At 44.4% G+C, this 26,260-nt stretch overlaps 1 protein-coding gene across 2 annotated transcripts in view; it reads right to left on the bottom strand.

Moving 5' to 3' along the window:
* Positions 1 to 25,077, bottom strand: part of LOC144935787 (disks large-associated protein 3-like) — a 46,340-nt gene extending 21,263 nt beyond the window's left edge. The window contains exon 1 of one of the 2 annotated variants that reach the window (XM_078862536.1): positions 24,509 to 25,077. In XM_078862536.1, the coding sequence (XP_078718662.1) occupies positions 24,509 to 24,530 (22 nt within the window). In that variant the 5' untranslated portion in view covers positions 24,531 to 25,077. The remainder of the gene's footprint in view (positions 1 to 24,508) is intronic. The other variant, XM_078862537.1, reaches the window with a different exon arrangement.
* Between the last annotated feature and the right edge of the window lie 1,183 nt (positions 25,078 to 26,260).

The following is a 26,260-nucleotide window of genomic DNA, read 5'->3' as shown; positions in this document are numbered from 1 at the left end:
GGGGAGGCGTGTTCTCCAAAGTAATTTATTTCCATTGTTATTGATCAAAAAGCCTTGGCTTTGTTAAACATTTAAACGGGTGTAATCTCTTTTTTTTTAAGTGCAAACAAAAAAACCAAGGCAGGCCCCAGGGCCAGACACACAAGCATCTCGGACAGCAACATCGAAAAACAACTAAATTAGGCAAGGGGACAGCGACAAAAATGAGGGGGCAGTTCAATGTTAGTCCCCGTCTCCAAAACATTTACTCATCTTTACTGCAATCGTATACCACACTTTACAGCCGCAAGCACAAATAACGTGCAAAGCAAATTGTCGTACGTTCTACAAGCAGTGCAGCCGCAAGGAGACTTGCTGTGCACTTGCAAACAACACCTCATTACTGAGAGGGTCCAAAACATACAAAAACAGCAAAACAAGGTTAATTTACTCGTGCAGAAATATGACTTCTGCATCGTTATTCAGCCAAAAACACACCGTTTAACCCACACAAAGTACAGGCACTGCACTTTCACCTCTCATTTCTTGTATATCAGCACAATCCACTTTTAAAAACAATGTTACATATCATCCGCTTCTACAACAGTTTAGCAAAATGGTGCAAATGTTTAATCCAAAATGCAAATTTTTAAGCTCCACTGGGATTACCCGGACACATTGACATAGCATCCCCCTGCTCCTGACGTATGTTTCCCTGCCACGTGGTCCAGATGTCGCCTGCCTGATTTGCATGGTGCCAGGGAAGATAATCATCCTGCCCTTAATTAAAACACTGTAAAAGCACGTTTGCCACTGAAAAGTACGTGAAATTAATTCCCATGCAGCAACCAAACACACTTCTGATCAATCAGGTCTCAATCGCCATCAAACATATTGATTGCGCGTCTTAAGCACTTGTAAATAGGAAAAAATAGTTTGAATTCGACAGATTATATGTTAATTATGGCCGACGCAATGAAGACGTCAATATTACTTTACAGATATGATATAACACGGGGGGGAGTGGGTGCGCAGTGGTTAACACACTTGCGCTTTAAACACCGCGTGACTCGAGTTTGAATTCCAGCCACAGCTAAGATAAATCGAGAGAGATATCCGAACCAGTTCTGGGTGCTGCACCACCCCTTTCACTAACGCACACCGACTGGCATGGTGCAGTATGGTCAAACAGCTCCAAATGACCCACACAGCAGTGGGGAGGGGACGCCATCCAGCAGTGGATAAAGGGCTGTGAACGTTTAATGAAATTAGAATGGACCATAAAGTAGAAACGTAACAATGCACTGTCGCCATTGAATATTATTATTGCATTGAATTTTTTTTTAACATAATAAAAGTTGTATTACAAATTGCTGCAGGTTTCATGTACACCCATTACATACAGTGTATAAATAATACTAATTAAAACCATTTACATCCATTTGTCAATACAATGCTGGATTAAGGCCTCTCTCCAAGCCATGTCAGTCCTGTTTTTTGCTCAACCATATTTCACTCCAATCAATGCGGGTTCAGGAAGGGGCGCCCAGGACCAGTTCAGACACCACTCGCCACTGATGTTAGCTGTGCTCTACACTAACCATTGCCCTGCTGCGCCACCCCATACAACATATACAAATACGTGTACAGTACAGAAACATCGATTCTTAGACGAACAATTTGATGCATGTATTGATATACAGTGATACCTATCACAGAGCAACCATTATATTAAGTGCATTAGCCAGTCAACATTACATCTTCCAAAGCAAGGTGTTACTTTTTGTAGAATTTTCGCAGAGTCTATATTTCGACCGTCTCACGTGTTCATCATTTGGAGGGCAAAAAAAAGTATATTCAAACACCCGTGTCGCCCTCCCCAATCGCCCAGGCGGATTGCTTCAGAACTTCAGCCGAGCAAGGATTGATTGGGTGGTGCGTGGGCGTGCTGGCGGGAGACAAGCCATGGCCGAGTATGCACAATTACCGCGATCGAATTCAGAGCAAAGTGTAAGACCGACTCGCGTTAGTGCAATGCCCAGGACGGCTTTGGAATGTTGCAGAAATTGCATGGAGGAGTGTGAAACGGCTTAAAATCCAAAGCTCCAAACGTTACCCCCCCCACCCCCTTCTCTGAAGTGTGAGCACTTTGGTGCCAGCCTCTTACGCGAGCTGCCTTGGCCCATAATCAACTTCCAAAGTGACACTTGAAGAATCAACATTCTCACCAAAGCATTTTGCATGACCAATAGTAATATTACCTCATCCATTGCACAAGCAGGAAGAAGTATTTATGTAACTAGACTTATCACTTACTGGGGAAGGGGGGGCTGAAGGGAAATTTTAAATACATTTTTTCTGTGCAACCCAGGCACCTAAATCGTAAAAACATGTTCCAACAACCAAGTATATATCCACACGTGACACCAATGTGACAGGCAAAGTAAGCAGCCATGTCAGCTACGGGCATTGTTGTTCATCACGTGTGCCCTGAGTTTAAAACGACCACTGAATCTTCCCAGCTAGTGACGTTTTTTCATCAGTTCAGCTTCAGAAGAGAGGGAAAAAAGTAAAACAATGGAGGAAACGCAGGTCTGCATACAAAGTCTTTGAAGTGACTGCGAGCTCAACTGGGGGGCAAGGAAGGAGGAGGGGTGGCTTAATCATGCAAACAGGAAGCCGGAGAATGCGATTAACAGGCAGGAGTAATTAGGGCCTGGCTGTGAAGCCTCCTCACCTCTCCGCCCCTTGCTCCATAACAAAGCCTCGGAGGAAACTATGTGAAGAAGAGCGGCAGACACTCATAAATCAGCCTCCCCCCCCTCCCCCGGAAGCACACGATTTGTTGCAGGCAATGCACACGTGCAATTGTGTAATGGAGCAGATTCGTGACAGTCCCAGGGTTTCCAGACGTGTGAGCAAGACGTCCACAGATTGAGCTTTGGATCAGCGTGGCACCAAATGTAATATTAACACTATCATTACACAGCCTTTAAGCTGTTAATGTTAATTATATAAAGCAAAGTCAAATGTTGTCCTTTAACGAGGAACGTTAAATCGACTAACTACTTGGTGGGGGGCTTGGGGGCAGGAAGGGGTGGTGCAGTGGATAGTTAACTGCGCTATCAATCGAATTACCTAGGTTCAATTCCAGGCCATGGCTAACATCAGCGGCAAGTGACATCTGAAGCAGTCATGGGTTCCTCCTTCCCCCCATGTCGCCAATGCACACTAACCAGGATGGTGAAGCATGGTCAAACAACCATGAGGGCCAACAGCAGTGAGGATTTCATCCAGCAGTGAATTGAAACAGGACTATGAAATAAAAACTATAAATTCCAAAAATGGACACTCATTTTAAAAGTACTTTTAGCACTACTGCTGCACAAACCGCGGCATGGTTAACAAAACAATGACTGTGGAGCCAGAAATGTGACCGTACTGTATATCAGGCATAACACTCAACTACTGCCAATCGCTGTCCATTCTTCTTGACAAAATCACGCATTCGAATAACCTTCTGTTTTACTTGTGCTGATGACTAGCCAATTCCGGCACGGCTATTCATCTATGTTGTGCCACTGCAAAACATTCTGTGCCAAAAAAATTCCTCCCAGTGTGATAATCCTGTGGGAAAGCATAGCTGAGCTGTGATGACATGTCCAGCAAATGCCAGCGAGTCACACCCAACACTCACGCGACTGCCTGGCAAAGCATCGCCCTCTCCTGGTCACAGTCTGGAATTTCAACCTCATGCCACCAGGGCCACCCTTCGAAAACAAATGTACAGATTAAAGGAAACTGCTGTTGTCCTGCAAAATCTTCTTCTTTCGTATAGCAACCGTTTGTATAGATGATGTCATTGTTCAATGTTAGGATCCCTCAACCAACCCAAGGTGGCAGTAGACGCTGTGTGGATTGCGGCGACACCAAAAGGGTGTGGATGGCGCACCCATCGGCTTACGTTTGAGGTTTGGGCTTCACCACAGTCGCAGTCTGGCGATTCTTTGATATTCCATTTAACACGTAAGCTTTAGCGACCAATATCATACATAATTGTATAATATTCCATTTATGGAACCACGTGTATGATGCGTTCGAGCGCGGTTCAGCATGGTCCAAAGCCCTCGTGAAGGAGTGAATCCCAAATAATTATTCATAGCCCCTTTGTCACTCCACTGCTGGATGATGTCAGGGTTGTTTGACACGTGTCAGTCATGCAGATTGCTTGTCCGTACTTCACCACCATGGTCAATATGGGTTTTGCCAAGGAGTGGCAGGCAGTGCCCAGTAGCTGGTGCAGATGTCACTCGCCACTTGCGAATTCTGTGGCCGGCAATCAAACTCGGGTTGCTGGGTTTATAGCAGTGCCACCGCTCCACTTTGTTCGACTTGCGGTGCCGTAAAAGAAAGCCTACGAGGGCCACAGTAATATTACACTTTACTTTTAAGTGGAGGATGAACCTTTGCCGATTCATAAATGTTTCGACATAGAAACCTGGACTGCAGCAAGTCCCTGCAACGACCCACACAAACCCATGCATAATACAACCGTATAGACACGATGGGCTTATATACTTGACTTATTAAAATGGCAATTAATACGTATATATGCACACACACACACCAAATTATATTAAACAAATGACACTGAAGAGACAATACTGATCAGTAGACACTATCCGGAACTAAACAAGCCGACAACACCAGCATCCTTCATAGATCTGTGCCACCACAAAAAAAAGCATGGTTCTGCCACACCGCTTTCTGGCAGCGCCCTTTCAACACAAGCACACTGCGGACCAGTTTGGACATTCGGCGTCTCTCATCTGCAGTCAGGCTCGCTTGAACCAATGCCGGTGAACTTCCAGGCATTACGAGGCAATGGCCTTCTTCTCCGACAGACGTGGGGCCTAGCTCGACACAACACTGTGTGAAACAAACACAAAAAAGTAAACCACGACAAGAATTCTGGCATGTGGAACGACTGTAGCCCTCGCCACCCTCCTGCAGCTGTCCACAATGCTGACCATATCATCCCCATCTTCACGTACAGGCTTAATACCTTCCTCTTCTTTCCTTGCCAAGGATCGATCATTTGCATCTATCCGAGTTCAAGGTGTTTTGATCAGCATGAATATTTACATTCCCCAGCGCTGTGTTTCTCCCCACCCTTCCTACTTTACCTTGACGTAATAAACGCAAAACATTTCCGTTATCCTTTCCGCAAACTAATAAAGGTCACGGTTTGCTATTTTGAGATGCCGTCACATTTAAAATATTCATAAATTTAAATCGTACGGTATGAGGAAGTGTTAATGGTACTCTACTAAAGAACAGTTGTGCATAGTACAGGGTGAGAATTGTTATGCCACCTGCACTACTGGACTGAAATTGTAATGCAAAGTAATGGCCACACGGTGGCAGTAATAGCAGCTGATTAAACACGATAAATGTACAAAGCAAAGTCAAATTAAATTTTTATTTAAAGCTTTCGTGACTGCACAGATTCATATTCTTGGTTCTTTCGGTAAAGTCACGTAGAAGGGAAATAATCAAATAATATAAAGTAAAATTAGTAAATAATAGTATGTTACCATTTAATTAATTAACATTACTATAATACACTCGACTCCTTGCAAAACAAAATAATTTTTTTAAACTAACATTGGTTGAACAATGACAAAATGAAAGACTGTCTTGCCTACCTGATATGGTTCCCCAAGAAATACTGGACATGCCATTGATACCATGTTATGGTCTGTTCACAGGTCACATGCAGAGCCGATAACACGACGGACAAAATATATGGCCACTGAGGAAGGCCAAAATCATAAAACTAAACTTTTTTTTATTTTACTAGGTAAGGCCCACTGAGCTGCATGGCTCTTTTTCAGAAGGCACCTGGTCACAAACGATAGTTCAACAAAGTGGCTTATCGTGCTGAAATTTATAGCAGCCGAATGTGGATTCTAAATGTGGAGGGAAAAACCTGCAGACCCGGAGAAAAATCCACGCGACCACAGGGAGAACATGTAAACTACAAATATACAGGCATCAGGGTCGGGATCGAACCCATGACCTCCTGTATACCAGGAGAGCTAGTTAAGATCTCGTCACCGTGGTGCCCCAATGTTTGAGATCGCTGTCCTGCCCTTTCCCAAACACATGGCAAAAACCAGTCTTTTTATTGTCAAAACAATATATTTTGCAGGTGTTTTATGATCTGGATATGCTTGGCAGCAATGCAAACAAGCGAATAAGCCAAAAACTCGGTGTTGCGTGGTTGGCATGGGCCCTGGTGCATGGAATTAAATGGGGATCCACCCCCACCCCACACTTCTACATGAGAGGTCAGTGTCTGGGTTTCTCCAGTCTGTGGGGCTCGGTGCAGTTGCACTGCCTGCACACTCGATAGCCACACAATTGGCTCTCCACCGCCTGCACAGCAATCATCTTCCTCCACCAAACCCCTCTCGCAAATGTTTCCCCCTTCACCTGAATAAAAAAAACATGACATCCCTTTTTGCTGATATAATAATGCACATTATTTTTGCTTTTTGTAGAAATAAAAAGTGTCTTTGGAAATCATTGTTGTTGGTATTATCAAAAGTAAGGACTCCTGTTCATATGTAGTGCACTAAGCTGGTAAGCAAATCACAGGGCCATCATAATTTTGTGTGGAGTCATATCCACCACAGCACCTAAACCAACCATTTGCAACCTCAACACAGCAGACAGCGGTATAAGGTTAGCCAGTTCACTCTGTAGTCAACACAACCGCGTTGTGAAATTCATGTACAAATGTAAGACCACAAGCAAGTCAATTATACGTTTTTTGGAAACAATGCCAGAACGCCCATTAGTTTGCAGTGAAAGCCTCCGCTCTCAAGAGCCTTCGGGCTTTTCAGAACTTTGTTGATATCATTGCTAAGTGCAGAACAACAAAAAGGGAACGTACGCAATTGGTGCTCAAAACATTTCTGGTAAGATGGACCCACTCCGCCCGACATCAAGGCCGTTCCCCAGAACAAGACTCATCAGGAAAGTATTCACGTGGCAATCCCGCGCCTGAAGGCAGACAGTGACTCAGAAGTTCTGTACCCCATTATGAATCCGAGACACACTCTGGGTATGGCTGGCCCACCCTATTTCCGGGAAACAATCCTCAAGAGACAAGATTTATTTTACACACGATCCTTATTTGTTTTTTTAAAGCACTGTACTTGGAGTTGCCAGTAATGGTTCTCGCGCCATGAAACAAACCGCACAGAAAGGGGGCTGATGCTGATTGTGTTGGGCTCCAACCCAGGTTCACAGAGGTGTGGGGATATTCATTCTGGCAAACCCCACTGAAAATACAAGACGTGTGTAAACACATTATCCGATACATAGATCCACATATGCATACACAGCAGACATCTATCCAAAAGTACATGTTAACCAACATACATACCCTCATGTACACTATTACACATATTATACACGGACTTATATTAAATACCAGACACCTAAACCTACACGTCCATATATTTACATACACACTATACAGACACACACATATCCACATGTTCTCTTTATAATACCAGGCTGTTCAAATCTTTTTTTTTGCATGACTGATAACCACATGAGAAAAAAAAGCCTGGAAGAAAATGTGGTTGTCGGTTTTCCACAAGTAAAGAAACGTCTCGCTATAAATTATGTTTTAAAAATATTTTTAACCAAGAAACGAGGGGAACTGCCAGGGGTAACGGTGAGCACGCTGGACTTGCAAGGTCGCTGGTTTGATTCCTGACGCGGCAGTCGAAACAATGGAGTAAGTTTATTAAATCCCCCCCCTCGCATCTGTCTACCCAGCAGGATGAATAGGGACGCCAGTTATTTAATCGGCGGGTCACGTGTCAGTGGTGGGGTGAAGTGTGGGTTACACCCACATCTTCTGAAACGTCTGGTCAACGTGGAAGTGTAGGCCAAATATCCTCTTGGAGCTGCATCTAGCAGTGGCGAGGAAGCAAGCAATAATGCACCTTTACCTTTTAACTGAGAAACAAGGGCAATGTACCTGTGCCAAGGCGACCCAACTCCCCAGGTAAGCATGCATGTGTGGATACTTCATAGCCTGTTACCAAGAGGTTTGCATGAGTTTCCATTGCGTTGTTAGAGATATCTTCGCCAGAGGTAGAGAAATGGTTGTCATCCTTGAATTTTCGTATCGGCGAATTCTGCCCCCCACACCCCTTACCACTATAATGCTGATAAGAAGAGTTCCACTAACACGGAGCTATTGTGCTAAGTGTACCAATAAATGCTTGCCAGTAGGACACCTGTCCAAAGGTTACATCGATACTCAGAGTTAGTTAATACAGGTGCGAGCCACTGATGTAAAAGCGTCTCGCAAAAAGGGGCAAGACTGATGTAGCACATGAACAGCAATTGCCAGATTGAGAGGCTGCATTTAAAGACGATAATCTGACAAGGAGGTGAGAAAACATGCTCTTCTTCAAGATAGCTTTTATGGGAGTCATATGCACGGTTAAGAATAACCCAACGCTGCAACCAGCATTCACCAACTCCAGCGCCACAGAGCGGGGAAACGAAACCGTGACCTTGATCCTACCCTGCCGCTGCATTCAAGCGAGAGTGATGTTCGGCTTCACGCGACAAAAAAACCCATAAGCCAAACGAACATTTTGTGTAAAAAGTGCATTGGGACAATTGCGTCACCAGTTCCATTTAACAATGCCATGATCTCCTCTTAAAACACTCGCCACTTTGTATTGACCACCAAGGGTAGGGATGAAACAAAAAAATAGCAATTTCAGTAGCCGAAGCATTAAATTCCATTCCCAATGTGTCACGCCAGTTGTGGCCAACTACAGTAAAGTGAAACGCTTATTACCCAACACAATGTGAGTTGCGTTATCCGCACAATTGCGCATACTTGAAACCAAAATCAATCCAGTGACCGTGGTGGGGAAACTGGATTGCTTGATATTCTTGGGTCTTTCGATAAAGTCACGTAGATAGGTTGACCCAACGCGCAATCGGAAACTTGGATAAGAGCTTCGAAGGTTAAAGTTTTTCACTTCACTGGAATACAATTTCTCCATGCAGCATTTTCTGAACAAACGCTTACCATACCAATCTGCGTAAAGATCAGTACACAAGTGTAGTAAACCACCGATATTCAATAATGGTCCTTAAGATACAGGACAGTGGGCCGTGTTAAATTGCAAACTGTTAACTCTACAACAACGGGCACCACAAAAAGCTTGTATTCTTGCAAAGAGCATTATGGATTATTTAACATCTCGAAGCAATGGAGCGGGACACGGTAAGCTTACCTTCCTCTTCAAACAAAAAACAGGCCGCTTGGGAGCGCGCACGCACGTTACCAAAACAAACCAGCGTGCACTCAAGAGACAGACAACCCCCCCCCCCCTGCGGCACACAAGCAACGACAACGGGCGGCCTCGCATGGATACGCGGGACTGGGCTGCTGTCGAATCGACATCCAGTCCTGGCTTGCGTGCGCATGCGACCCCAAGATCGAATACGAAACTCGAGAAGCAGGACCTCGAAACAGGTTGGCAGGGGGGTGTTGGCGTACACAGAATGACGTGCGCGTGCAATTTGTCGACAATAGGCACCGTGTCATACGATACTCCCGTCTAAGAATGTGAACACACACTTCTGGCAACGTTACCCTGAAGTAGTAAAAACAAATGAGCAAAGACAAAGTACGGACATGTACTCTCGCAGACGTCACGTGAACACCACCTCACACGTCACGTGAACACCACCTCTGACGTCACGTGAACACCACCTCAGACGTCACGTGAACACCACCTCAGACGTCACGTGAACACCGCCACAGACGTCACGTGAACACCACCTCTGACGTCACGTGAACACCATCTCAGACGTCACGTGAACACCACCGCAGACGTCACGTGAACACCACCTCAGATGTCGTGTGAACACCACCTCACGTCACGTGAACACCACCTCACACGTCACGTGAACACCACCACAGACGTCACGTGAACACCACCTCAGACGTCACGTGAACACCACCTCAGACGTCACGTGAACACCACCTCAGATGTCACGTGAACCCACTCGCTCACATACTTTACACGGACAACTCGGCTGAAAGAATGTGGGGAATGCGAGGCATATTAAAGCCATGTGACACACAAGCGCAGCTGGGTGGCCTTACAGGAGCTGATTGTGTAAATCCTGCTCACGCCAAAAATGTCTGAGAATGAAACTTCCTCCCAACTCCACCGCCACCACTCCCCCTCTTCCGCCTCACCTCACATAATTCAGCGAGTTCATAGCCACTTTGTTTAAAAAGGATTAACATACTTCAGTTTCCTATCATCCACTCTCATGACGACACAATGCTGATCGGTCGACTTCATAATTGTCCACATTTATCAACGCTAGTTGAAACACGGCATTTAAAACGATCATTTATTTAGCCATTAAAAAAACAACACCTCAAAGAAATTACAAGAGTCTTGTTGCCATGTTTTGTGCAGTCTGACATGCAGATAACAAAGTAACATTGTAGAAATAACGAAGAACCTTAAAGTATATTTTTGGAAAACTATCACAGGATTAGCGTAGTTATATGATCACATGAATAAACCCCAAATTAGATCAGAATTGTATGGCTATATAGCTTAATAAACTGTTTCAGGCAATCACACATGCAGTCTTTGTCAGTCATGGCCATTCACATACGGGGTATTTTAGCTGAATAGCTCATGATCGGAACATGTAGCACTGCATTCAAGGAACTCGCCATGCACAATTGCCTCTAGAAATGGGTTTAACGACTTGCTGTGTGTTAACAGCTCTCATACACAGATAACACACAATCTTAAACGTCGTTTAGTTTGGTTCACTTGGTGCGTAACCAAGTGGAAGAGAGTCAAGCTCAACTAAAAAGGTGTCATTATGGCACAACTTTCACAGAGGGAGGAATGTTGCTTTGTGAAATCCCAAGTGACTAATGTACAGGTACATTTTCAGCATCGGGATGTTTGGCCAATAACACTAAAATTGTGGTTCATTATCCAAGGGAGGAAATTGGTGAAGCCGGAGGAACACCCCATGCAGAACTGGGAGAAAACATACAAAAACCCCACACAAGAAGGTGCCCGAGTCAGGGATTAAACCCAGGGCCTTCTTGCTGTAACGCACGAGTGTTGCCATTGCAGCACCATGCCATCATCCGACATGGGGAAAAAGCAAGGTTTTATTGGTCAAGACCACATTTAAGTAGTAATACTAAATTACAGTCTCTTTTCAATCCACTGCTAAATGAGATGGTTTCTCAAAAAAAATTTTGGTTATAATTATAGATTGACAAAGACTACTTTTCATTACATTACTGCTGAAATATAAAACATCCTCGTTCGAAATGCATCCCAGTGAACTACATGAAAGCGTGGCTAAGCCCCAAAACATACATATACACCTAAAGTTGGTTGGTATTGTAGGTTTGTTACAAGTTTATCGTACAAAAAAGATATGCACAACAGATACCAAGGTAAAAACATTTTCAAGAGATGGATACAAAGTTGGAAGTATTCTCATGACAACCAGAAGACTGACAACACCAAAAATGTGATCATACGAAAACAGATTATGCATCATTTTGTAGACAATACTAAAATCAATCGCAGTTCTTCACCGATGCGAGTCGTCAATACTATTGCAGGCGCCAAAGCAGAGAGATCAAAAAATGTCTTAAGTTACACACGCGGCCGATTTATGGGATTCCAATAAAGCTACAAAGGGCACGCCCGTTCCCCAGTACTGGTGGATTTTCACCATGTGACATCCCCTGCGCGTTTCTGAAATTGAGTATTGAGTGTAAAAATTATATTTCCCCGACACGTGCAGTCATCTTCAAAAGCGATTTGCAGTGGGGTATTAAAAAAAAAGAGCTAAACATGGGTTGCTAAATTCCATTCTTGCAAACCTCAGCTAATTCCAAGCAGCTAGCAGCCCACCGCAAATTCGATGCTTAACATATTTTAGAGGCACCACTAATTCTGGATGTTAAATAAATATATAGACAACCGTGAGAGGGTGCGAGACAAGATTCCAAAAATGTGCTCGTGTGGCTTTTCCTAAAGTTCCATAAATAGATTACTTTCCAATATCTTCATTTAAGGACGACCGTGTGTTTGTACGATGTACTAATTTGGCTACGCATTTGACAGAAAGGTACTGGAAATAATACGGTCTTAATGCCGAGCCTGAAGTTAAGCCCTCTCTTTATTCATGGCACACAAATAATTCCCCTGCATCTTGTATCCTTAGTATACAGTGTGCTCTCCTTGCAACAAAACATGTCTCATCATTAAAGGTTTCAGTGACTGAGAATGAGTGAACTGATACTTGAAAATCATATCCTGGCTGCTTCATGTACAACAACAAAATGATAAAAGAGGTAAAAACATATTTAAGTCCTGTTCTATAAGAATAAATAATAAAATAAGCATCACCGCCTTTGTAAATCCACCGGTGGATAAAGTCCTCCCCATGCTGTTCGTCAAGGAAATTGTTTAACCATAACTTACCCACACTGGTTAATATAATGTGGGTTCCTAAGAGGTTTTTGGGTTAGATCGCGTAAATATGTGTCGTTAAAACCTGCCACCACCCGACAGTCAACTATTAATGGTTGTCACGTAAACAGAACATGCCAATTCGTCACTAGTACAGCACATCGGTGTGTTGGAGAGCCATATTTGTGGAGTAAGACTTCTCCACAAATCTGGCTGTCGCCTGATGATGCTAGTTGTAATTACTGGCGAAACGTCGTACTCCGTTTGCAAATGTTGTGGCTTGGCTCTCCAACACACAACCGGTTAGTGCTGTACTAGTGACGAATTGGCATGTTCTGTTTACGTGACAACCCTTACTAGTTGGCTGTGTCGGGTGATATTGGTCGCGAAAGCCGACATGTTAAATAATGTGGGTTGATGAACAGGGGCCCAGAAATGGTTCAGACATCATTGCTTGCCACTAATATTAGCCATGGCTGGGAATTAACTCGGGTCCCTGAAAACTGCCGCGTGCGCACTCCTCCTCCTCGCCTTTTGTTCTGTACAGTTTTGCCAATGTAAGGTATCACCACAACATCATCGAATAATTACGAGCCATGATCTCTCCACTGCTGTATGGCATTGTATACAAGTCTATGGTTGGGGGTAAGTCTTTCCGTACAAACACTGGTGATTTTCTAAAAAAATGATCAAATGAAGGATCATCTCAGCCCCTCAACAGTGATTTGAACTTACGACCCTTCCAATTGCAAGCTGGACATTCTACCGCTGCACAAAAGAATAATTAGCGTTGTTGTGAATATACGTAACAAAATAAAGACAAGTCCCCTTCATATCGGTCCCTCCACGCAATAGGTAATATAAACAATCTGACCCACAGTAAGATTAATTCAGTACACACAAACTCAAGTGTCTCTTCAGCAGATAAGATAATGAGACACTTTGTCAAAACTGGTCCAGAGTTTGCTTATAGATTAGTGTGATGTTTATTATAGTATTACAAAAACAGACAGACCAGAAATAAATTGTATTTAACGCGGCCTCATTGCCACTTTCAAATAGACTTGGCACAGCAACAGCAAAAAAAACCCTTCAGCTAACACTCCCTTACCACCCATGCATGAAAAAGGAAATAAAACACAAAACCACAGACGCAAATCTCTTAAGATCGTCAAATTCCAAAAAAGTAGCAAGAGCTTCACTCAAGGCTCCAAACAAACGGCAGTGCCTCCACGAACCGAAACCATTTTGCAAAGTACCAAATTCACATTTACTGCAGTTCACGGATTATAGTTGGGTAGCCTCAATGAAACAGGAGAGAACCTATCATTGTTTCATGGCTTAAAATGCACAAAGCGCAATTCAGTGACACGCCTTTTTCATCGCCTCCATCAATTTTACAGAAAATCTACAACACATCTTGGCTTCACATGCGCCGATAACAACCCTAAAGCGGTAAAAGGCGAGGTTATGATCGTTACCAGTTGACAAGAGGCTCGGGCAACAGCATTCTGCGCGTGGGCTACAGTCAGAACGGATCCTACTCGTTAGAAGCTGTCCTAAGAAGCTCCAAGGGGCAGTTTACTCAGGTGTCTGTTGGTTAACAGCACCCAATTCCACACTGTCCTTGAATAGCCTCCAAGTCAAAGAATGCACTCAATCTTTTTAAGCTTCCACGCTTCCCTTGCTTCACAAATAATAAAAAAAACCTCGTGTTTACATTGTGTGTGGAGGAGTGAATGCTTCACAAGTTTATGCGACTGCTGGCTGTTTTGATGCAGGCCCAAAACAAGTGTCCTATTATGTAAAGGACACAGTTATCTGATCATTCCCACAGGCAGCCATATATAAAAAAGTTATTTTTTAGTGATGGAACAATAGCGATGACCATATAAAAGCTTGGCAGTAAAGCTTTGTTAATCCAATTAAGTCGTATATATAATAAATAAAAAGCCTTTGTAGGCATTATGGTAATGGTGGCACAATGTGAATGATCTTATAAAAGCTTTGGCAGCCATGTTTTGTTAAGGAACGTAAAATATTTACTTTCGAAGTATCCGTGAAGAGCAGATGAGCATTGTACGTTATAAACGCTTGCCTTACTTATATTAAATTCCACTTTGCTATCCTGATATTGGGAGTGGAGTGGTGGTTAAGTAGTTTGCGCACTGCTTTATGAACCCGTGAACGCGAGTTCCATTCCTGGCCATGGCTAAAATTGTCAAACGACATCTGAACTTGTCATGGGCACCCTTCCCTTCACAAGTTGCACGAACCAGCAGAGTGAAGTATGGTCAGAAAACATATGCATGACCGACAACGGTTGAGTTGTCCTTCATCCAGTAGTGCCTTGGCAAAGGAATGCAAGTTATTGTAACTAATAAAAAGCGGCATTCATATTACTTAATTAGCTATAAAATCAACAATATAACCTTTAAGTATTAAATTGTTCCAGCCATGACAAGACACAAGACTGAATCAGCACTGCGATCGGCAGTTCCCAAACGCATTTCCAATGCCAGGTAATAATGAAATGTAATCTAACGTTTGCAACAAAAAGCATAACAGTTTTGCGGCATCAAGCATTCGTGAACATGCCATTTCACAAGCCACTCGATCATTGTTAAGTAGCGTACAATATTTTCTGGCAAATATGTATTTTATCTCAGCTTTGCCGAGAATGTATCACCAGATCACTTGACACTTGGTTGTACATGCAAACTATTGCAGTTGTTGAAAAGGTTTCAGTGGAAATTAACGTGGCTGCCAAGAAGACGGTAACAAGGACACAGCGGGCCACACACGCTGGTAGCCAATGGGACATTGGATTTCCACAAAAGCATTATTCCGGTCATGCTCGGTGGTTAAACGGCTGTGTCCTCCCACAACAATAAAAAAAAGACGCTGCAACATCTGACCACCACAAACCTGCACGATGATAACCCAATCGGATAAAGAGTGCACAGTTTGAAAAAGGGGGGACCCAATTCAGAAAGCCCCCCCCCCAGCAAAGCCTCAACACTGGCAAAGCTATCTTTAGCCAGCCTGTCGTCAGCTTGCATGATACCCAGTGCGATGGGCGAGCGCTCGGTATTTCATCACAATGATGAATATTGGATGCATTATTTTGTCTTTTTTATCCCATTTCAATGTTAACTGGCACTAACTTTGCTTTCCCATATTGCATTTCTCTTTAATCAATTTATATGATATTGTATTGTACTGGAGATATAAAAATACCAATACATAAAAAGTAGAACAGTCACCAAAAAAGCCTGCACGGTTGTCTCTACACCGTGTCATCAACGTTTTGATGAGAATAAAAATAGATGTTGCCTCTGGGTAAGTAGCCTCCCAAGTTGTTTGTTTTATAAGTCATGGCCGATTCACTGGAATAAAGGCATCTGCTATTTACAAAGCACACGAATAACAACGGCACAGAAAGTGCAAATATCACGGGAATACGACATTGAATAAATACCACTTTTCGTATATATTTTCCAAGCAACCCCATTGCAATGACTGCTTATGAATGAGCACGTACCAAACTGTGTTGACTCTTCAAAATAAAGTCACAGTGCGTATGCCAAGCACGTCACACAGCTGCATGTAGCTACTTTTGCATGACCCGGGCAATTAAATGCAGCGCCACGTGGCGAAATGCATTTGTAAAAATCCAAAGCGACGTGGACACAAAGGGAGGCTCATTACGTCTCCCACAATGAACTTCTTCACATTTATTGTTCACAACAGAGAGGGCGGGCGGTCTTTACCACTTCATAAACACAAAGACAATGCGAACATCGCATTAGCATAAACAAGTCTCAACGCCACATTATTAGGGTAGTTCACACCAGGCGAGCAGATTATGGATGACATAAAATTTTGATTGCTTTTTGAATGTAAAAATTGTCTGCAAGTTCCAACATCCCGGTTAAGCCAAAACAGAGACACATTCAACAAGATTCATTGTCGCATTTTTTTGCACTACAATATTCCACAAAACTTTTCATCCAACGAAGCAATATGCGTTCTGAAGATATGTACAATAATGTAAGCCACGTGTAAGAGACTCGCAGGCCTTCTTCTGTTACAAATAAAAGTTGTACTCTGGTCAGCCATGACACATGTTGAAATGCCTGGCTCCGAAATAAAATCTTAAGTTGTAAAAGTCTGCACCATCAGGTTAACAATCAAAACCCGGCCATCACGCCACAACAGTTTCGACAGCAAGATACATTTCCATAGCGACTAGAATCATTATTTGAAATGCAGCGTGGCCACTTTTGAACAAGCTGCGCTGGTAGAAGGTAACAGTTTTCAGCACAGATCTCATGTTGAAGCAAAATTATTCAACTGCGTCAAGTCACCACATTTTCCTGGGCTTTATTCACTTTCAAAACAGTTACAGGGAAAAAAACCGGAATAGAATTTTGCTGGAGATTGATGATGGATGTTCACCAAGTCAGGTCTACAGGATAATACAATAAAGGGAACGATGAAACATGCAATGTCCTACAAATGCCTTTGTTAGCAAACACAGCACTGAACTACACTTGGATGCCACACACAAAATGACTTTACAGTACTACTAAATTGAAATAAATCTTAAACGTGACCTGATTATCACAGACTCATATGATTTGCAGCACCAGATCCATCTGTAAAATCTCCCACTCTCTGGAGATGAATTTTTATAATTTATCCCCATATTTCGTGGACATGAGTTAGACACAATTGGTCGACTGCATTGCTAAATGAATCAAATTCACACTTTTCACGCAAAATGGAGTCGTGGGGAAAATTCATCCAAGGAGTCATTGGATGAATGTATTCCATTATCTAGGTTCATACATTGATAATTTGATGGATGAGGGATTATTTTTGCAGACAATAGGATGAGAATGTATTCTTACGAAAAGGAATTGCCTAATGTCATCATGGTTTTCCCTCGAAGTTAGGAGTTGTTTGTTGCCATGACTTACAATCATAGTCCTCTAATATTACACCAACACTAAGTTATCTGTAACTTTTTGAAGCATGGTACCGTGCTGAGAGTTGAGTGAATGCCCACTACAGGACAGACTCGACAAGTGTAACAGTCCACCCCCCCTCCTTATTGATCCAATGAATCGTCACGATTTTGGGTCGAGATCCAATTCAAGAAGAATTTCTTTCTCTTCATCGTGCTAAATGTAGCAGCCTCGAGTGGCTGGAGGGATTGTGAATACCCATGGCATGCAAATAGAAAAACATATTTGCAGACGAGAAGAATCTGCATTAATCATTGATTCAATAAATCATTACACCACTATCAAATGGCATCGTCAGTTTAAAAGTATTTGTTCTTGAAGTCACCTCGAGTGTAGATCAAACAGAGAAAAAGTTACATAGCCAATCTAACCAAATTACATACTTAAGCGGTGGGTACAACATGACAAAGGCAGACTGAAGGCGCTTGCCAAATACAATAACTCAAGATGTCACTGGGAGGAAACTGCATTTTAATTCATGGCAACAGTGAGTAAATACGACATTGTGTAAGCACGTGTTTAATAGAATACACGTCGCCATTTACTGTATTAAACCTTTAATCAGGCCATTGCCAGATTTCCTGTAGAATGATCTGCTGCCAGATAATACGTGAATACACTGGCCAGGAAAAGCATTTAGTCTTCGATTGCAAATTGCCAAATGCACTGCTGCAATTAAAGCGAAAGCATCGCAAATCTAAATTACAGCACGGTACATTTAATCTGAAATATGGCTCTATTTATAGTTTTGCACTGTTACTATTAGAGAAGATAAAGATGGTCATACAAATCGATAAAGGCAAGCAGAACACTGTTGCCATAACTCTTGAGTGCAGATGCAATGGATATTTTGGATCAAATTACACCTCGTGTATTCAAAACACTGCTTCTTTGACGTTATATTCAAGTAGCAAGAACATTCAAACACCTGCACAGGAGCAACAAGACTACCTAGCAATACACTACTGCCAAGTAATAAGAAGCTTTGTGGTTACTAATGGCTTGCCTTTATATAACCAGCACAACCTTGTTCCACATCTCACTAAAACATTATGCCATGGAACACTAGAAGTCTAAATAGTGGGTTATTATATATTCTCAAACATCCGTAAAATTATTTTCTGCAAGACAATTAAAATGTTCCCTGGTCCAGAAATTAAGCAATTGTTCTGTTGAATACATGTAAAAGCACACGCTGTTCTTTTGTGACGAGATGGAATATTATATTTTGTATGCGTTTGTGTATTCTTACAATTTTTGACTATTTTGTGCAAGAATGACATTGTGCCGAAGTCTGTAAATACATTCAGACTCGTCTGTCAATTCACTCAGAATTGTGGTGCTCATGGTCCCAAATCCTTTGCTTCAGGATTCCAGTGTCCACCATCATTATTGTCCCTTCTTGGTCTAAAACATTAGCCTATTCAACCGTTCGTTTAATTTTTTTGAGTTAAAAACAAAGGCAATGGCTTTTTTATTTTGTTCCTGTACGATGCTGCCAAGAAAAGAACGTTTTATCCCCCTCGATGCATTTGTAATGTTTGGTCTTTTAATCAGCATATAGCCGGAGAACACCCACGTCTCCAAGGAAGAGTAAACTGTAATTTACTACGGTCGTTCCACTGCATACGTACAGTAAGCACTAGGCTTACATTATGCATGAAGTGCACAAACGGGTACCCCAACCCTTGGTGAAAAGCACAATTAAAAGTGAACAGTGGCTGCCATTGACCCATTGTTAACAATGCAGGGCATACACTCCACATGCATCATTATCCAGACCCAGTGTATAATTATTTTTCATTTTGAATCTGAAAGTTGTTCACAAATTGTCGAGCCATAGGCAAAGTCCAACACAAATGGCCCCATGGTCTCTTTAACATTTTTGCACGTGGAATAATTGCCCACGCCGGCCTATTGGCACTGAAGACAATGCACTGTACTGTTCACGCCACAAGCGTGCACAATCGCAGAGCAGTTTATAAATACGAGTGCGTTAAAATACTAAAATAAAATAAAAACCTTGTCTATAAATGGTGAAGGGTCAGAGACCTTACCAGCTGGGGTCCACCACGAAAGCGCACAGTAATGCTGTTTTATATTTAGACTTTAGCCCTCGCCGCTGAAATAAAAAGCCAAATGGTAACACAAATGTACCGACAAACACAGCGGTACAAATATTACAGTGTCATATTCTCAAACGGGTAATCCATATGCCAATGCAGCCAGCGAATGTTTGATGTTATACATACGGGTGTGTACCTCCACAGCACAGTGACGTATTGGTGGACTGTATGGTCTTAATCAATTGCCTTAATCCAAGTGAGTCCGCACCGAGATGTATTACCTCCTTCACAATGGAAAATAGAAAACCACGGTGAATCACGGTGATCCATTGCGATAAAAAATAAACATTTTGGTATAACATTTTTTTGCAACACAGCCAATCAGCGGCCAATTTCGAGGCGGAAGATATCGCCTTTGAAACCACAACCGGTGGCTAGCGAGTTCTGGCGAATCGAGTCAAAACACCTTTCGCGTCCCACTAGCAAACGGCACCCAGACCTGAGAAATTGTCAAAATGGCTTGGAGAGCGTGGGACACACAGTGCATTCAATCCGGGAGCAGCGGTAGCGTAGCAGTTAGCGCGCTGCGCTACGAACCCGGTGATGGGAGTTTGATTCCCGCTCACGGCCATCACCAGTGACGATTATCAGAATTGGTACCTTGGCCTCCCCTAGATCGACTGCCTAAAAAAATATATAGTACCTCGTGCGGTGTAAAAGCACTGCCACTCGGGAAACAAAGGCAGCAGGGCGAGGTGTTGGCCACCCGCCCCTTTGTGTGCCGTGCCGGCCTCCATAGGTGCTCGCTAACAGCACTTGCCCCAACAGTCTGTGAAGGCTATACGGGGTATCTTTGTCGGTGTCTATCCGGGAGTGAATTTTTTGTCGACGCCCTGTATTTGGAGGGGGGTTGACATTTTATGGTTTTAGGCTAATGAGGCTTTCAATGTGATGCCGCTGCCAAATGACGTAACTGTTAAAGCCCCAGTGCGGTCCCCATGACGACGATTTGACAGGCTCACACTCCTTAGCCACGCAGCAGCCACCCTTCAAAAACACACACGCCACACAAAGGCAGAAGAGGCATAGCCATCGCAAATGGGGCGGAGGAAGGTTTGGTGGTGATGGGGCGGGAATGAAAAAAACTGGCCTCAGATTTGCCCACGTCTCACCGGCCAGAGGTGGCAATGTCATCACGCGTGGCTACAATTTAATTTGTCTACAGTGCCAGCTTGTGTTTTTTTTGTTGCTGCACGATTAGCTATTTCCCCCCACTGTTTTATTGGTGCAACCGCATGGACAATAAAGGGTATATATATAGCACGGGCTCGCCATAGATATAGCAGCAGCCAACATGAGCGTGATGTAGTAAGACGATAAAAAAACACAATTAGAATACAACATCTGAATCAATGACGGAAACAAAGACAAAGATCCCCCGTATAACCTTAACAGACTGCCGGCACGGTACAAGAGGGGATGGGGGTGGCCAGCACCACGCCCGACTGCCTTTGTCTCCCCAGTGATGTTTTTTTTACTTTACACACCGCACCAGGTACTCATTTGAGGCCGACTCGATCCAGGGGATGCCCATGACCGGTTCACATAATCGCCACTGAACAAGGGATATTCGAAACGTGTGGGAATGCTGGCTGGAGTTCCGGCGCATGGCATCGTAATGAACACACCACACTAAGCAACTCCGCGCTCAACGCACTCTTCGCCATCAAACGCACCGTGCTATTTATTGTTAACGCCAAAATGTTGGTGACCACAGAGTGGTAAAGTAGAAACTTGTGTACACACACGTACAGTACTGCTCTCATATGCACGGTCACACATGCCATGCTCATTGTACATTCACAGCTCTTAATATAGCTCGCACTGATCTGAACAAGCTAATACATAGTTATTACGTACTGTACCGTGCTCGTACGTGCATTGGTGCCATTCCTCATTAATTGCAATGGCAATGTCATTTTCTTTTCAGCTAACAATGCTGTAATTATAATTAACTTCCAACAACTAGTTTCTAAGTTGGCCACACGTAACATATGCAGCATAGCTCTCCTCCCTGCAATGCTTTGTTCTCGCAAACACGACTGTTAATTCCATTGTTCTTGGAGTACATTGCCCGTGCACTACACACATTGTTAATAAGCACATTGCTCACAAGCTGTGCCATTAAAATAATCTCTCCGTACCACACGTTGCTCACTACACAGCAAACCCAGCAACAATCCCACACACACACAAAGAGCTCCCGTATAGCTTTATAAACAGTTGGTGGGCAAGTGCTGGTTTCTCGTTCAGCAACCATTCCTTCCCATCTTGTATCTCCGGTGATGACGTTAAATCACCCACAGCAACCAGACACTTATTTAAGGCTGAGTCGACCTCGGCGAGGCCCGAGATAGTTCAGATACCACGTGCCACGGATGATGCCTGTGGCAAGGAATCGTATGCGCAACAGGGCCACTTATTACATGCCGAAGGTAAATGCATGCACACGTGTTGTACGCAAACTCTCTCCCACACAATGTACAGAATATACAGACCCACATGCAAATAAACACCCCGTGTTTGTCAAAGTTGCACAAAAGACACACACGCATACTATACATACACAAACGCACGTGTTTACAAACACGGATATAGTACACAGTGCAAACACCCACCCATTGACACACACACTGACAAAAGACACGTAAAAATACACACAAATGCACACCCTCTGACAGACAAATATCCTCCTATAGCCTTAACATACTGATGGGGCGAGTGCTGTTAGCGAGCACCTATGAAGGTCGGAACGGCACACGACGGGGTGGGTGGCCAGCCCCATGCCAGACCGCCTTTGTCTCTCCAGTGACGATGTTTTTACACACCGCACCAGGTACTTCGAGGTCGAGTCGACCTAGACATACCAGCACACACACACACAGTGCCACACGTAACAAAGACCCCCCGTATAACCTTAACAGACCGTTGGGGCAAGTGCTGCTTAGCAAGCACACATTTAACTAGCGGGAAGTACCCGGCATTGCCCGGGCGAAGACAGACACACATCGACTTACACACTTACAGATATTGACCCACACACAAAACACATCGACTTACACACACAGACATGTACTTTAGATAGACACACATGGAGTTACACACACACATAGGGATTAACACACACACATGCACTGACACACACACATCGACTTCACACATGGACCCACACACATCAACTTACACACATCGACTCGCACACACACACACACATCAAATCACACGCACAGATGGACTCAAAGCGAGTTTAGCGAAAGCAAGAAAATTGCACTTAACATTGCCGTGGTGAGGCCTAGTCCCGTTGCAGAGCCCCCGGCCTCGCCTAGATTGCCTCGCCGGCCGAGGTGGCACCTAGGCAGGCTGGGGGCTGGGCCGCTACCCACCCCCCACCATCCCCCCACCTACGCTGAAATAATGCTATGCAAGCGCTATAATATTAGTATCTAGCGAGCCTATAGTAGTAAGTGCACACATTGGGGTGGGGGAATGAAACTTTGAAGAATTTACCGTCTATTTTATTTGCATAATGAAGCGAAAGAGAAATCCCCCCTCCACCGATGACGCGTGTGCGTTGCCAGGGGCAACCCCCGGCCAGTCGAGCGGCGTAATAAATAAATAAATAACGCGCAAAATCGCTAAATAAAGTGCTTCAAAGTTGACGGATGGGAAAACGGAATAGCGCTTGCTCACCACGGGGCTCACGGCGTGGTACCTGGATATTTTATTACATAAACCCCATTTGTTGAGAGGCAAATCCCTCGCAAGCGTGCGCACACACACAGACAAAAAAAACGATACTTACACACACACACCCCCCAACACACACCACACCAATAATGTAGGTCCAGGCCCTGCCACACTGGGCAGCAGCAGCAAGGAGTCACGGCGAGACTCACATTGTCCCCCAGCTGCTGGCACCACCACCACCCACATCCCCCTCTCTCCTCCCACACCGGCTCCTTCGACTTGCGCCTCAGGAATTCCCTTCCACCTTCTCCCCCGTAACGAAGGAAACCAACCACAGCACATGAATCCAGAAACATGGCGAGCAAGTCAACTGCTGACGAGGTCCAGGGGGTGGAACCCTTCTAATAGGCTAAACGGACTAATAAGTGATGTTATGCGAGATACAACAAGCACAGCCCCTGGATCACCGACATCGCAGGCTTGACTCTTACATCACCATCATCGTAGTTCGTACTGTGGTGTAACGGTACACGTGCTACACGCAAAGGTCGCCGGTTCGATCTCCCGACGCGGCAGTTGTAAGCGATGTCGAGGTCATATTCTTGGTTCTTTCGGTAAAGTCAAGTAGAAGGGAAATAATAAAATAATATAAAAACAATAACAATTATATTAACAATATTTAACAATATTATTTTATTATTTCCCTTCTACGTGACTTTACCGAAAGAACCAAGCATATGAATCCCTGCAGTCACGAAAGCTTTAAATCTAAAGATGTCGAGGTCGCTCCCCACCCCCCCGGGCTCACACGCCACGGTCAATTGATGGGCAGAACTCGCTTACGGCTCAAGCGTTCAGACATACTTCCGAGATCAGCGTGGAAGAGTAGGCCAAAACACGAGGACAGAAATCCCTCTAGTGGTGGGGGGGAGGCATGGGTTAACGCCTTCTGCCAACAGTGGCGAGAGCGCGCTATTGCAGGGCAGCGCTTCTAGCCACGGCCACGCCGTCTCGGATCGTTCGAGACGCCTCCGCCTCCTCCGCTATTGTTCGGCAGTCGTGGAGCGGGGGAAGCCGCCCGCTGCTTCTTTACCTTCCTTCGCCGCCGCGGCCATCGGTCCACTCGCGAACACCAAGAAGCAACGACGACTGCAGCAGCCGGAAGACGAAGACGACGGAGTCGAAGTCGAGGAGGAACTGCGAAGAGGATGAAACGCCGGTACCCCCCCAAGCTCTGGCTTCCCGGTTCAAGTCCCGCCGCCACGTTCGGTTTAAGTTGGGTTAGGGTCGACTCGCCGGCATTGCTAACTCCCTATCATCAAGGTCGCCTCTCTCCTACAACGAACCAACTAACCAGACGAGTTAATTAGCCAAGACGCCAATCCGCCTCTTCTACCACACCGGTGGACTTCGCCTAGCACAATAATACATTACACATGCAGTCCTACCACGGAGAGCTTTAACATTACACCGCTTAAAGTGCGGCCGCAATTGTACCAATTCACACACGCCAATGGATCAACGATGAGTCGTGGGGTTATCTTACTTTGATGAACAGACGAGAGCCACAGAGAACATTTAAACGCTCGTCCGCGTTCGCCCGCCCGCTGTTAAATGCCCGCGCTGCGTTCCTCGTGCTCAAGACGCCGGGCGTTGGGGGTGGGGTGGGGGGAGAGGGGAGGGGCGGGGGCCACGTGACCGGATAGAGCGCGGCGCGCGCACGCTCACTCGCGTTTGGACGCGACCAAGTGGCACCCCACCAAAGCCAAAACTAAAATAGGGGTGGTTGAATTATAAAATTAATATTTCCCCCTCCCCGCGCCTCCAAAAAAACAGACATCGCCATCGCGTTTAATGTACAAATTGCTAGCTTTAGTTAATTAATCCAGTTTTTATTGATAAAGATGTGAGGTCTAGAGAAAGATGGGGTTTTCGCAGAATACCCTAAAATCCAGCCCCCCGGGCGGTGGTAATGGGCCAGGCGAGAGGTTTCATATAAAGGCGGGTGCGGCCGGACGTGGCGCGTGACGTCAATGGGTCCGCGTGTCTGGGCCAGTGGAGGCCCTCCCTGCTCTCACTCATGGAGTGGCAGCAACCACCACTACCACCACCACCGCACCGTCATGGTTTGTACACTGGAAGGAGTTATTCGTCTGATATTCCCTCGCCTTTATTTTTCGTGTCTTGAAAATGACACCCACCCATTGTTACGCTCACGTTATGCGATTCCGATATGGTATGAGGAAGAATTCGCAGCTGGCAAGCGAGAAGCTTAACCACCCCGTATCCATTGAACCGCCGTGCAATAAATGACTTAACAACTATTGTTTAAGTCGATTCAATAGCATTTTAAACACCCTGCAAAAAAATCGCATACGTGGGCATTCAATTCATGTTGAATTCGCACTAAGCTGGAATGAAGAAAAATTAAATGGCAGCCCTAAATGTCTTACATTTTTTTTCAATGTCAATTAAGTCTAAATAATGAAGTTCACCACGGGCTGATGAATTTCATTTTTTTATTCTGCAAAATGCACTTTTAATGTTGTACTTTGATTTTTACCAAAAGTGCAATACATGAACAATTGTTATTTATCCAGGATATTGCTGTGGTGCAATGGTAAGCAACACTGGTCACCAGAACATTCCCTTGGCACTGCAGTTTAAACAATGGTGCAAGATTCGGACCTCCCCCCCCCTCCTCCTCCATGGCCTTTGTCTACCCATCATGTCACAGGTGAGACGTTAACTACCTCGTCGGGTAAGCAGGAGATCGTGGGTTCGACCCCGACCCTGGTAGCGTGGATTTTTCTCCAGGTCCTACGGGTTTTCCCTCCACACTTAG

The sequence above is a fragment of the Lampetra fluviatilis genome, chromosome 14 (assembly GCF_964198595.1).
Source record: "Lampetra fluviatilis chromosome 14, kcLamFluv1.1, whole genome shotgun sequence".
In the NCBI taxonomy this organism is placed as follows: domain Eukaryota; kingdom Metazoa; phylum Chordata; class Hyperoartia; order Petromyzontiformes; family Petromyzontidae; genus Lampetra; species Lampetra fluviatilis.
This window is presented reverse-complemented; position numbering and strand designations above follow the sequence as displayed.